The 16,075-nt window shown below is 34.9% G+C and overlaps 1 protein-coding gene across 1 annotated transcript in view; it reads left to right on the forward strand.

Moving 5' to 3' along the window:
• Positions 1–3,371: 3,371 nt before the first annotated feature.
• LOC149774394 (FUN14 domain-containing protein 1-like) overlaps positions 3,372–16,075 on the forward strand; it is a 34,035-nt gene continuing 21,331 nt past the window's right edge. The window contains exons 1-2 of the mRNA XM_089945316.1: positions 3,372–3,483; positions 11,049–11,272. Of these exons, the coding sequence (XP_089801442.1) occupies positions 11,136–11,272 (137 nt within the window). The 5' untranslated portion in view covers positions 3,372–3,483; positions 11,049–11,135. The remainder of the gene's footprint in view (positions 3,484–11,048; positions 11,273–16,075) is intronic.

Genomic DNA, 16,075 nt, shown 5'->3' on the forward strand with positions numbered 1-16,075 from the left:
TGCAGGAAGTATTTTCCTTCTTAAAAATTATATTCTCTCTTAATGTCGGTCTGTCTCACTATATATATATATATATATATATATATATATATATATATATATATATATATATATATATATATATATATATATATATATATACACACATACATACATACATACATACACGTTATAAAAGTGTATGAACGTGTGCTTCAAAGTGGATTTTCATCGAAGTGTTTTATATACGGACACACTTTGCTGATGACACATCCCTCGAACAAATCCTTGTAGGGCACCAACACATAGATCAAATGGGCTTAAAGGAAAAACGTTTGCCTTGCGCACTAAGCAGGTTTTTAAAAATAGTAGGGCTGTATCTTTTATACCAAATACATACTGGAGACAGCGAATATATCATGATCTATTAAATATGTCGCAGGCAAAAATCAAGGAGCGTGAGAAATGTTATCTTTCCACTATCCAAATCAGAGAGATGGTCATTAACTACTCTCAGAAGGGCAGTTTCAGTACTATGGCAAGGGCGATAAGTGAAATTTGCATTGTTAGAAAGACTATTGAAATTCAGGGAAATTAACACTTTTATATTTAACATAAGAAGTGATAAGAAACGGCAGTAGTTTTTAAATCGTTATGGTCAGTCGTCGGTTTCTTAAACAAGGTCTTCATAATGACAGTTGTAAAATTATGGGAATTCCCCAGAAGAAAAAAAAAAAGAATTACTGATAACATCGGTTACTGAAGATAATTTTAAATCAAAGCACTCAAGCAAAGGTGATGTCGCAATCGGATTTCATTCAAACGACTTTGCAGCACTCTTCATTACAACTGTATGTACCAAATCGCTGGAAACAGGTTCAAATGTTGTCAAAGGTTGCCGTTGATATTATCTATCACAACTGTATGGTGACAATGATTAAATTAAAATTGTGTTTACTGGTTTATCTCTAACAGATTGTACTTTCTCACGTAACAAATTTTCAGGCAGATACGGTAGTTCGACAGGAGAATATATATATATATATATATATATATATATATATATATATATATATATATATATATATATATATATAGTAATAAAATTAGAGTATGCGCATTTGGTTATAGCGCCCCGTTTTAAGGAATTCTTAGATATTTGTGATTAATTGTCTGATAATTGGAATTCGGTGCAATCGAAATATTCTTTAGCCCGAAATAATTAGCCAGTTACTAGGAGGAAAAATCACGAAGTGAAGTGTTAGTGAGTTCCCATGATGCCATGGTTCACTAGTAGTGAATTAATTTCAAAACTGAATGAATGACTATGTCGTACCTTAGTCCCTATTAAAATGTAGCGGTGTACATTGGTGGTGTGACTGCAGTGGCAGTATTTACGGTAGGAAACCGGTAAATTACACAAAGGAATAAAAAAAAAAAAGAAGGTACTCAGCAGATACCGTTTATGTCGTCATGGTGGCAAATATGATGCAGTTGTACTGTTGAAATGTGCCTGGGAACCATAGGCCTATTGTTACTTGCCTAAGGTGGCGTAGTTTAAATAGTTCCTTGTGTTAAATGATAGTTGTAAAGTTCCTACGGATAGGTTCTTTCTAGAAATGGGAGTTTATGATACTACGTCATAACAAAGTAGTTTCGAAAGCTAGTGGCAGGACAAAAAATAAATTCTTTCAAATGCAACTTTAATAGTTCCCCAAGCACGCACACACGCACACACACACGTACGTACATACATACATGCATGCATACATACATACATACATACATACATACATGCATGCATGCATGCATGCATGCATACATACATACATACATACATACATACATACATACATACATACATACATACATACATGAAAGAATTTTAGGATGCAATAAAAGGCACTAAAGAAATGGAATACCAGAAGAATTTATTCAAGTAATAGGAACCCCCATAATAGATGTCCTCACAAATATCTGCAACAAAATATGGCAAGCTGGAGATTCGCCCACCTCATGGACCCAGTCTCTGATCATCCCCTAAAAATAGGAATCTGTATTTGTACTAGTACTACCGAACATTCAGCTTCATCAGCCACCCAAGCACGGTTATGCTTAAAATCATCCTCAACATCCCGAAACCCAAGCAAGTGCATCATTGCTGAAGATCAGGCTTTTTCAGAGCAGGACGTAGCACTACAGAACAGATCTTCAACTTTAGACTCCTCTGTGAAAAGCATTTGCAGCACTGCATGTTGCAAATGCAAACATCTGCACGTTACATCTGTCATTCTGTCAAAAGAACGTAATATCTGTGGAGCACCCACTTCTGTATTTGAAACAACGAATATATCAGACGGATCGCCCTTGGTCTTTTAAATCGTATACAGAAGAAACCTCATTTTGAGGTTCATCAGCGTCACAGTGAATAGATAAAACGTCATCACTAAGAACAATAGTCAATAGTTGTAGACAATTGAGACACTGAGATAGAACCCGCACATAGGGTTGAAGGTAACTGTAGCTAAATTAAATTTTTATAACATGTAAAAACATAAATCTCGTTTTATCCAGAGTACTTAAATCGAAGGCCACACACATGATTGGGAAATAGTGTAGACTTTTCGCATGTGATAAAGCGTAACCAGTTTAGAGTATTCCCAGATGATTTGAAGAAGGATGATATAAGACCAAATGAAACCTTCGCTAGGGTGTTATATAATGTATCAAACATGCATCTGGCTTGTATCTATTGATTTGGTTTGGTGTGGATATCGAAAGATATTTCTGGTGTTGATTTATGTTTTGTGCAATTTAGAAAACGGTTAATGGAATAAAACTTGAAATTATGGCATGATGAAGCAAACAGATCAACCCGTGTAAAGAATTCTATGAATTATAACTTTCTTACAGAATGTGAAAAATATTGATATGCTGCTGAAAACAACAAAATAAGACGGTTATACATTCCTTTTAGATTAAGAGAATTTCCAATTCATATATTTATGGGCAGACAACAGATGTCGATTGGGTGCGTAAATCATGTTATTTATTGAAGATGAGTTCCATTTTTGAAAATTAAAATGTTAAAAGTAATCAGAACTAATATTTAAGCTTCTTCTGAAGTACTGTTACGTATGCCCATTTTTTAAATATTTTGATATTATATTTTAACAAATCTGATGAGGTAATCAGAAGAAGAAAAAAAAAAAAACACAGCACAGTATATGTATTTTGCCCTCTAATCATTGTGATGTGTTTGAAGTTATCATAACGTATTCACAATCATGGGCTTGAGGTTAGTTTTAATTGCCATTATTTAGGCCTCCATCCAACTTTTTTCTTCTCACCCATGTAATGGAAAAGACCGAGGATTTTCCGATTGATGATTTTGGTTAAACGAAGTAAGCCGTAAGTGTGGAAAACACAGTGGCAAAAAAGTCTTTGAGTACCTGCTTACATATTGTTTGACGAGGACATTTATGTACTAACCACACTAGTTTAGTAGGTATTTTTATTATTTGTTTAGAGAAGAATTACTTGTTTTGTAACCAGTAATCACTAATGAGAGGCACTTTCGAATTATCTACTAAACGTTATCCGTTTTCGATGTAGACATAGAAAGTAGATTTCGACTTAAATCAGGGAGCTATGGTATCGTGGGTCTTAAAGTTTGGGGTAGGCGAATAAGTTAATAAAGAATTGACCTTCAAGATAGTATATGTATGTCTATTTGATGCTCTTTGCTCTGTATTAAAATGCATCTAATTTCTAGTTTAAATTAGATGGCTGTGGGAAACGATCGATAGTCAATCACCATGTAGATACCAGGTTACCAGGGAATTTACTCAGATATCGGGTTAATACCGAAACAAATATATTTCATGATGACATATACTTTTCCTAATGTTGGGAACTTGATGTATATGTATATTATGTTGCACAAAGCGTTAACCAACTTGAAAATTGTAGGATACTTCCATGGTACTCATTCTAGGGCTGAAAAGAAAATTGTTTTTCGACACAAGCCCCGGGCTGGTGACTGTAATAAAAATTGACATAAGCCCTTACTCAAAAACTACAAGCCCAGACTACAATTGAACACCTCTGTATGGGTGGTATTGCTTTATCAATAGATATTAACAAACATGTGCTTATTATTGTCTTTCAATCAATCTATTTCATGGCCAAAATCATCTGAAAAGCATGGGTCAAGTAATAGTTTGTATTTTATAAAGGTTAAAATAATGAATAGTAATAAAAAGAACTAATCAGAATATTCAATTCATCATGTCAAATATGTTACACAAAGGTGGTGTTCCTATTTCGAAAGACATAGTACACACAGGAATGATGTATGTCCACATTTTGTTTGCCTTATGTGCAAAGAATTAAATGCCCCTTTCTCCCCCATTTTTTGGCTGGCAAACACCACAAAGTAAAATTCCATCAACCATGTGTTCTGAGATACAGCTTTGCCATAAAAAAATGAATAACATTTGTGTGTGCAGAGGTCTCGCTAGGATTTTTGAACTAGGAGTCCAGGACTCACATTTTGGTAAAAATAGGAGTCCCACCATCAAGAGTTGCAGTCCCTTCTTTCCTACAGAATCAACACAGACGTGAGTGCATCTATTTTTAGATGGAGAGGTTATCATAATATAATCACCCACTTTAATATAGCTTCATTACAACAGTCCATTGATATGATTGCAAATTTATGGTTTATTTATTTGTCTACATACTTGTAGTAATTTTAGGCAGTGGTTAAATAGTATCTGATTTGCTGTTTCCCCCCCCCCCGTATTTTCACAAATATGTGTCAAGTCGGAAAACAGATTAGACCTTAAAGCGCATCTCGCGAATTCCACAACATACCATTGTCCCGTATGTTTCTCACCTACATAATTTGCATTTTAAAGTTAAATCTTTAATAAAATAATACCTTGTCTTTGCTTTCAATGATTTGTATATTTTTCTGAAAATATTTGCCAGATGATTTATGGAAACAGACATTCTAATAAACTGGTACATCCCAGACTTAGCGAAGTCTGCCATTATTTCCCGTTAGGCTTCTGGTTCATTTACAGTTTCAAACTAATTTTATGATGAAATAGTGTACAAGAGGCAGTTAATATATATCCAGATCACCGATTCTGATCTTAAAACACATGTTTGTATGTTTCATCATCAAAGGATATAATGAAGGAAATTGATAGTTGCTACATTACTCGGAAAAGGGTTAATGGTCAGTCAGCTATAAAAACATATGCTTGTGAATGGGCAAGAGTTTGTCAATGTAATTGATATCAAAACTAGGCCTAGCTACTGATGTCTTGATGAATACATTTCACTACAACACTAGAACTAAGCAGGCTAAGGTGAGGGGCATTTTAAAAAAAGTATGGTCAGTCAATATACCTATTAAATAGCTCTTGTTCGTCTATCGAGTGATACTGAATTTTGTCAATCCAAGTAAGGACTTATTCCAAACACTAAGCTAGGCGTCACACACTTTCTTACACTTAGCTACTGTCCTCTCTGAACTATCAATTCTTGCAGCTTTAGCACTCTTCTGAATCTCGTTACAATGTTCGTAAGTTTGCCATTTAACCCCAAAATACTTATCCAAATTTACGAATGGCATTTTGTCTAAGTCTCAACATGTTTTGATTCTGAGGTAACATGCACTACTTATTTGGATACATTCGGAAATGAACACAATAATGAAAGCTAAAGTTGTTTATTTCATGTACTTTTATAAATGACTGCATGCGCATCTCAGGGTCTTTCTGACTCTGAACTCAATCACTGTAAATATAAGTGCATTTTTCCACACAGCCGCCAGTCAAAGCCTTTGAACTTGCCACCCAGCTATTGCATCGTGTTCTTTTGGATGTACTCTTATAATGGCAACATGTATGTAGATCAAGGGGTCTTTCAGTCACTGAATTCTGTCTTTGTAAATATCAGCACAGCTAATTGATCAACACATTTTCCCACAAAGTAGGTGGCTGAAGCAGGACTGGCAAGTCTTTGAATTTTGTCGCACACCTTTTACATGCATATGGAGGACTCCCGCCTCAGTGATTTTCAGTGTCCCAGATCAAAAATTGGCATCCAGATATGCGTAATTAAGTGTTTCCGAGATCTCTCTGTGTGTGTGTTTTAGAGTTTTAAGGTAGCTTTAACAATTTTTCAGTCATATCTCTATGATGTCTGCAGTGTGGCAGTTTATAGTGATGTTTAACACTGACATCATGCCACAGACATGTAGCATGATGTCCTACCCAGTCACATTATCCTGACACCAGGCCGACCAGTCCTAACACTAACCTCTTAATGCTGAGTGCCAAGCCCTTTGAAGAGAGGCAGCTGTTAGTACCATTTTTGTAAGTCTTTGGTATGACTCGGCCGGGGATTGAACCCATGACCTCCCGCATCCAAGGCAGACGCTCTAACCACTAGGCCACCGGAGCGGTGAATAACATTTGAACACTGTATCAACAAATGAAATAATCATACATTCTGTTTTATAAATGGGTTAAAATCTGACTTAAAGAAGCATTGCCACTGTACAAAAAGTTGTCAGTAATCTTTAATACACATGGCTTAAACATTCTCATTCAAAGCAGCCATATGTAATAACTTTTGTTCACCTACATGCATCTAGCATCTGTTGATTTACCTATATAGGGTTGTTCCACTTTGTAATATTTATACCTATGCAAATTAGCACAATAGGCTCACCCAATGCAGTCTTCAAACACATTACACAAGCTCTATTGTGAGTCAGTTACATAAGTAATACATGAAATGGTCATTTATTATACCATACTGCTTTGCCTATTAGTTGCCTCTATTTAAACTGCTAGAAGAATAGTTTTACATCAGCTCCAATCATAACTGTTTACCATTATACATGCTAGTGTAAGGGGCATATATAGTGGTGGTATTTTTATTGTTCTATGTTTTTAAGATTACTGAAAATCAAATGTTTCAAAACAAGCTAGTGTCATGCTTGTGGGGGAGTAAAAATCTTGTGTTTAGCATGAAAAGCTGTATTATGGCAGGTCAACTTCTTGAAAATAAATTTCTGCATTTCATTAGCACAATTAAAGTCTTCTTAGGTAAGTTAGATTTTTTCGACAAGCCCTATGGGCACATCACTTAAAATACAGGAGGAGCCTGATTTGAATTCAGAAGGCCCGTGGGCATCAGGCTATATGATTTTTAAGCACTGAATTCTGCCACCTGTGCCATCCAAAAGAACCTTTGTCAGAGAATGCAAGAAATGCAACTGTAACCACCAGTGACAGAGTAGCGCTGGGATTGTTGCTGATAATGGACCACAAGCATGATCATGAAAGTATATGTTGAGATCAGACTGTTTAAACACTGCAAGTGTTCCAGTGAAACCTAATAAATTGTGTACATCAGAGTTTTAAAGTCAACACCTGACAGTTGTGAAAGCCACTAGAAACAAAAACCATCCATACTATACATTTTGACTTTTACTTACAACCAGATTCAATCTGTTGGTTATTTATAAATACAGTAATCATGTGATCTGACTTTTTCATATCATCATTTGACAATATCAGATGACAAAGTAGATAACTGATTTGTTACAGTGAAAGTGATTTTAAGAAGATTGTGATTCTATTGAGAATATGGGATATGGCCATTATTTGGAAACAGTGAAAATTATGGGTGTATTTTAAAATAATATACACATCAGCAATCCCGAAATTTTCCCGAAATCAGCTGATTATGCAGACCTAGTAATTTATTTTGTCATGTGCTGTATATAAGATAAGTAAACAATAAGTGGCACTTTGCTGAAAAACTACAAAAGAATTTTTATAGTGATACCACAGAACCAACAGTATTGTAGGAAGCTACCACACAGTTATTCTTTGTATTGGATTGTTATTGTAAATTCTTAAAATATATGATGTTGAAAAATAAAACTTACAAAAAAATGACCCAGAGTGAAATTCCTCAAGGAATAACCATTCTAGCTGCCCCAACTGCACTCATATAGCATTTTAGTCTTTTTTTCCTTAGAATGAGTAACCTGGACTTCCTCGTTTGGTTACACTTAAAGGCTAATGGTAAAGCATAATTCAATACATTTGGGTGGGGGTTGGTACTCTGATTGTGACGGAATGGCTAAAATATAAGGTAATAGTCCATGTCTTTCAGTTACTTATTGTGCACCATTTAGCAGTGAGTGTTTGAAATAACGACTTGTACTGAAAACAATTCCAGGCATTTTGGTCCACAAAATTTGATACAGTATGCAGTAATATTAAATCTATATAAGTGAAATTGAAATGCTATTGGCACCTATGAATAATCCATTTAGTGGCAAGGAGAAGGGAATTTTCAGTAAAACTTGCAGAAATTGAACATGAGCTGTTTTTATGCAGGACTGGTACTGTTTGCCAATATAGTGCCTAAAACGAGATATGGTGGCCTGTATTGGCTATAAGCAGCATTTTTATGATGAATACAATACCACTATTCTCCATGTATTTTGGTATTAATAATAATGACATAATAGTATAATATGTAGTCATAAATATTATCATGTTCACCAAAATGAAGAGTCTGGAATATTCATATTATCTGCTCATGGTATTTGTATTGTAAATGCTGAATAATATATTGTACTACAATTGGTAATTCAGTTGTCCAAACTGTATTGGTTATTGAATATAGAAATAAAATCTAACCATGTTTTTTGTATCCTTATAAGGATTCAAGGCAAAATATATGAAAGCTAATACTTGGGTCTAATATTTTCCATTTATGAGGGACCTCCAGCCATTTTTTAACTGCCTCCTTTTATTCTGGATTCTAAAGCATCTTTTCAAATCACTACACTGTACAAAGATAGAAACTGATTTATCGAGTATTCAAATTTTATACACAAAAGAACATAATTAGTTAGTAATCACAAATATAGAAAAATGTAAATAAATTGCCACTTATATTTACATAACTAATCATACAAATAAGTGTAAAATACCCATACATGCATTTATTTGGCCTATTTGACACACCATACAGTCCAAAATAGAAAAGAACATAGATATACACATGAATATATGTCATATTCACTGAGCATATTGTACGATACTTCATTTAACATTCATGATTACTGACAATCATGACATACTACATGAGGTACTATCTTGTAAAGTATGCAAATGCTCTTTAATTTTATCACTGTAAATTTCTTAAAATTTGTCTTTTTCTTAATTTGATTCACACTCTTGTTTTGCGAGAAATGCCTTCATGCACATGTGGAAATGCATACCACAGCAAGAATAGTTCTCATATTTGCAGTTAGATTCAATATGCATGGCATGAATGCATACATATAAGATTTATTGAGGATAAGTAGCTAATGGCAAGTGTTTATGATTTATCTGTAGATTGGTATTAGGAACAAGAGAATAACGTTACCCAGTGATCAAAACTTTGGCAGATTAATACTTAGAGAAGTAAACGAAGTGAAAGTTGAGATGAAAGAAGTTGAATGTAACCAAGCATGTAAATAATTTTATAGTATGTATCTCGGGAATGTTTTGTAACTCATTTTGCTATTATCAGTTACCAGTACTGACCACAACTTTACTTTCAATATGGAAAGTTTGATAGCCATTGGGTTACATGTGTAATATGACTGTCAGTCAAGGGACCATGTTTACTTGAAGAAGACCAATATTGAAGCCCCCAGTACATGGCATTGTGATGTTTTCCATATGCATTGTTGGCAAGGCTCATTGGATATGAAAAACATAGCACTAATTGCATCTTTATTAGTCTTCATGCAACAAGATATATGCTAATTTTCTTATTCTACCTAAGGCTTAATTATATAAACAAAATACACTACAAGAAACAATGCAAATGAATGTATGCCATATTCAAAACTAAATACACAAGCTCATATTCTTCATCACACAACATTATTACTGTGCACATAACTCCGCCCAGATAAATTTGAACTTAGTCGCACACTTGACATAAGTTTCAAAAGAAAATTGCGTGCCTAGTTAAAATTGAAATTTGGAGTCATATTGTGAATGAATGTGCATTGCAACAACTTTTCCATTTGATCTAGAATGAATATATTTTGGTATTTTTTTCGATTCTACGAAATTTCGTGATTATGGACTGGATTTGTATGTGACAGTTCCACATGAAATACATCAGATTGGAGAACTAGGGAGAAGCATATTGACATCTGCAAATTTGTTTCTGTTTCTGTCATTGAATGTTTGAAATCATAATGTGGGAAATATATGAAGTCTTTCAATTGCAATTATCAAAAGGACGCTATGGAATTTAATGCTTATTTCATTTTGAGTGCAGTAAGGAGGATGTAATTGCACTTATCGTCGAAATTGCAGTACAGTTTCGAAATCTGTAATCAAGATTGAGAACCTATGACATGGCTCATGTGATTCGGATTTGCAGAACTAAGAAAGTACATTTTGAGGAAATTAACCAGCTAAAGAAGACATTATATAACTTGTAACTTGTATGTTATTTGTAAGGACCTATTCTTGCATCTGTTGTATACTGTAGCTAGCCTAAATCCGAAACATTGTATCAACGCGGAATGTGCTAAAGCAGCTGGTATGTGGCAGTCCACAAAACATCTATTTTAGTTCATTCAGAAACAAATTTAAACAACCACAACGTAAAGCGCCTTTTACTCGAGTGTACCTGATTTATGTACAAATAAAAAGTGATGGCATCTTTGTCCATTGTTTGTTTACAATAGGAAGTAGTTCCTTTATGCACGTGACGTGAATGATAATGTGTATTGCCGTAAGGTTCAGTATCGGGTAGTACTGCATGATTCTGACAATGTAAAGTTAACGGAGGAAAAAATGAGCATATAATAATGTAAAATGAGGTGACAACTGTTTTTAGATATCACAGATTCTATATTGTACACAACAAAAATAAATGTTTAGAATTGTCATTTACTTATCACAGTACAATAATACTCAGAAATTAATGGCACTGTTCTGTTCTTATTTCAGGAAAATATAACCAGGCTTAACTGATTTGAATTTGTGACTATTCTGTGATAAGGAAGAAGAGGTTATTTCTGTAGGATCTGTTCTACAATGGCTGATAATGAGGAGTACGAGATATTGGACTTGTCAGCATTTCGTCAAGACAAGAACTGGCCAAGAGACCTTTTCCGCGATATTTCACGTCAGTCGGTTTATCATCAGGTTTTGATTGGAGGGGCTACTGGATGGTAATAAACTTGCTTTAACTGAAATTTTGGTAGCAAATTTACAAGCAACATCATACATTCATCATGCCTTTTAATATGAATTGTGTTTATGTGCAGAAAAATTGAAGAATTTACAATGTATTATTAAATTTGATCAGGTAAAATGAGTCATAAAAATTAAGCCAAATGCAAGAATGGAATCTTGAAAATGTTGAACAATTTCGTGATAAAGGTATAAATGATGTGATATTTTCTGGCTGTTTGAAAAAACCACATTGCCAAATGGTGCCATATTTTCTTAATTTTCTTTTGTTTTCATGCTACAATGCTTTGTTTGAAGCATACCAGTGATATTTCACTTTGTGAGACCAAAATATCACATGATGTTTGGTTGTCTTACTTTCATTGAAAAATAAAACTCTTATGTTTATTATAGTTTATTTTATTCTTAAGAGTTTGATTAGTTATGATTTGATTGACTTGTGGTAGGTAACCCCAATGGCATGTGAAATCCTATAACACACACAAACACACAGACAGATATATATATATATATATATATATATATATATATATATATATATATATATATATATATATATATATATATATATATCTCTGTGTGTGTGTGTGTGTGTGTGTAAATATATCACAGGTATTAATTAAAGTCTAAACATCATTTAGTTAATTCCTGATTTAGGATCCATGGTAGCTCAGTGGTTAGCATGCCACAATTGCATTCAGAATGGTTCTTCCCATTGCTCATCAGGCTGGGTAGGGTTGGCCATTTTTGGTGTGTTGCTAAGTAAAGCACTTTACTCCAATGCTCTTGGCATCAGTGTGTGAAATTGTTGCAAGTCTGATGGAATGATGTCATCTAATTTCATGGTGGACAGGGCAAAACTTGAATATCCAGTTGATCTGGCCATCTGGATTTTTAGATATATTAAGTGAATTTAGTCTACTTTATTGTATATATTTATGATATTAAGATAAATATTAGAAACAAAGTAAAAATATGAATAATGTTGAATTGTTTTTGATGACCACTTGCGAATCTGGGTGAGACGACAAAGATAAATGACTCAAGAGTAGTATGCAATTATTTGATTCCTGTATCTTCAGTTAAATACGAACACATCTTTGTTATGTCTGATGATACATGCTACCTCTGATTCTCAACATCAATTTGTTGAGTATCTTGGATATCTTGAAGCCACCAGAGGCTGAGAAACTACACATAGCTAATGAGGAATGACCTATTCAAAAGGAATACAAAACGTGGAAGCTAGAAACAGGATGCATACCAAGCCATAAAAATGCTATTAACTGTTCAGCCGCATGCTTCTGATGTGGAATCCATAGCTATGCCCAAAGCATCTTGAAATGCTTGGTTTCCAAGAGTATTCTCATGGATTTTTTAGAATTTATTGCAGCAAAAATATTATATATTTAATTATATTTTTGCCCATTCCAACATACTGCTGCAGAAATTGCCCAAAAGCTCAAATCTAAAAATAGCACATATTCACTATTCAAAACTTTGGCTATCAGCGGTTTTCTTGTTAGCAATGTCACAATCTCACCCATCTCCAATATAAAAGCATCTTTTTTAATTCATTAAAATAAGGAAATTAGTGGGTATTCCAGCATGTCTAAATGTGACTAAAAATAGAAATTAAACAATTTATCCTATGTACAGTACTGTCAGCTGTCCTCAGTGGTGAATTAGACTTTGCCTCAATTTGATTTACTCCTATATATTAAAGTATAATTTAAGCATATCAAAATATTAAAACATAATGATTTGAATTTATATAATTATAAGCATTATTGTCAGTAAAAACACATTACCTAATTAATGTACACAAAGTACTTCACAACACTTGCCCAAAATGACAGAAGGGTAGATCTGTGTTCTGAACTGTTTAAGAGGCACTACCAGCCATATCAGTTGCCATAGAAACAGCCTAAAAGTGTATAACTGTAAGTAGATGAATGTTTCTATTGGCAACTGAAAAGTAATGAAATAATAGTGTTTTCTGCTGATTTTGGCTTAAATCTTAACGGAATATTGTGTTTGCTGCTAGTGACCTGTAAAACAACACCGGTCTACAATTTTTTAGAAGTTTTCTGCTTCAGAGATAAAATGTGCTATTATTATGGATTTTGATTTGCTGAATTCAGATATGACAATTAAAACAACTGAATGGGTACTGTTTCCAAGATGTTTAAATTTTTACATTTTATATCTACAAATGTTGTGTAGATAGTAGAGTTTTAATCATAAATTGTAAACCTAGGTCTTTTCACGTGTTTGTTGTTGCTTGACATGATAATATTTCACCTGTCTTGTTATGTAAGATTTTAAAAATCGGCAAAAGAGTTATATAAATAAAATTTATTGTGAAACAAAAAGGCAAAAAATTATTATGTATACATAAATACATAGTTTACTTTAGACCTTATTCAGTGTGTACTTCTTGACTTGTCTCTTGTATTCATTAAATGGAGCATCACTTGTCACTGTCCTGCAATAGTCTGGAAGCATTGATAGGCTACATTTGCCCTGAGAGCATTTCACCGTTGTTGTAATGTCCTGTTGAAATATCCTGGTGTAATGTCCAGGTGAAATCGCTTGCCGTGCTTGTTGCTCACTGCTCCACACTTCAGTGGAAAAAAATCTAGATGGGAGTGCAATAAATGTATCTGTAGTGACATGTTGTAACCAAGGTTTTGTATGCCTTGAGGAGATTTCCACCAACTCCCTGTAGACGTCGGCCTAGTTGTTTCCAAGAAAATTTGTTGCCACTAACTGGAAGGCTTTCATTGCCATCTTGTCCTTGCCATGCTGCACAATCAAATGCATCATTTCAAATTTCACGAATCTGAGGACCAACAAAGACACCTTCCTTTATCTTAGCTTCAGTTAACCTTGGAAATTTTTCTCAGAGATAATTGAAAGATGCTTGTGTTTTGTCCATGGCCCGGACAAAGTACTTCATCAGACCCAGCTTGATGTGCAAGGGTGGTAACAAAATCTTCCTTGATTCAAGAAGTGATGGATGCTGAACACTTTTTTTCCCAGGCTCCATTGACTGTCTGAGTGGCCAATCTCTCTTGATGTAGTGGGAATCTTACACGACTATCCCATTCACAGAGAAAACAGCAGTACTTTGTGTACTTAGTCTGCAGACCAAGCAAGAGAGCAAGAACCTTCAAATCACCACAAAGGTGCCACTGATGATAGTCATAGTTTATGCACCTTTAAAGTTATTTCATATTTTCATAGGTTTCCTTCATATGAACTGCATGACCAACTGGAATTGATGGCAAAACATTGCCATTATGCAGCAAAACATATTGAAGACTTGTCTTTGATGAACCAATGAACAATCTCCACTCATCTGGATCATGAACAATTTTGGGGGCTGCCATCACACCATCAATGTTGTTGCAGGCAACAGGATCACCTTCAGTGAAGAAGAATGGGACAAGATCATTTCGACAGTCAGGAACATGGAAACCCTAACATCACCAGTCAGGAGATTTCACTGCTGTAGTCTAGAACCCAACAGTTCTGCCTTACTCTTGGATAGTTCCATATCCCTGGCAAGGTCATTCAGTTCACCTTGTGTTGTGAGGTGTGATTCAGGGTGGAGGATGGGAGAAATATGGGTCATGTGACATTGATGGCTCAGGAGCAGAAGTTTCATCCTCTTCCTCATCTGACTCATGTGAGAATGATTCTGGTGCATCAGAAACCGGCAGTCCTTCTCTGTGGAGTACTGGGTATATAAGCGATGGAATGGTTGGATAATGCAGTCCACTTTTTCCTATGAAACACCTTTCCCAACTGGAGACACCATGCAGAAGTAACAATTGCTGATATGACCTGTTGGCTCTGTCCAAATCATTAGCACTGCAAAGGCATATATTTCATTTTCTTATTCAACCACTGCTGAAGATATGTTGCACAAATGTTGCAGCATATATGCGGTTCTTACCTCTTGTTCTGATCTCCAATTTTGCAGCCAAAATAAAGGTGATAGGCTTTCTTAACCATAGTGGTTATACTGTGCTTTTGTGATGCAAACATCACTTCACCACAAACATAGCGGGGGCCCTGAGTGGCCATGTGGTCTACAGCACTCTCTGTTATGGATCACTGCCATCTCACCTCTGTCTGCGTGGGTTCGATTCTCGGATTCAGCCAGTGTGGGTATGTGAGATAACTTGCCAGTAGCTTCTTGTGGGTCGGTGGTTCTTTCTGGGGTTTTCCCGGGTTCTTCCTCCACCATTAATACTGCCACCATGTATAGCCTATCATGTGCTGAAAAATGGCGTTAAACCCTACAATAACAACAACCACAAACATAGCAGAAATTATCTGCATTGTTCACACAAGTATGAGGCATTTCTGCTCACTTTTGCTAAACAGAAATGTGTCCCACTGCAAAATCAAACCCTGACAAATAAAAGAACATGACTGTCTGATTTCTAGAGCTGATATAGGGCAATTTGTGCGACAGTGATGTAAGCTTAGTTATGACACTAGAAATAACATAATGCAATTCAGCTTCAGGTTGCATCATTCATTGTTTTGCCTAAAATGCCAGTACTGTCCAAACCCAGTCATAGATTTATTCATAGATCCAGTCAAAGATGTATTTTAGTTATTTCTGGTTTAAATTGAAATCCCTTCTCTTTATAACTCAATTATCCTCTGCCATTCCCAGATCAAGAGTCATGTATACTGACCCAGCATCAGATTTTTAAAACTAGAGCCAGTCAACAATTTTAAGCATCATTTTCTTTCACATT

This window comes from Sinohyriopsis cumingii, unplaced genomic scaffold, assembly GCF_028554795.1.
Source record: "Sinohyriopsis cumingii isolate HCF-2022 unplaced genomic scaffold, ASM2855479v2 utg000233l, whole genome shotgun sequence".
NCBI classification, from domain to species: Eukaryota; Metazoa; Mollusca; class Bivalvia; order Unionida; family Unionidae; genus Sinohyriopsis; species Sinohyriopsis cumingii.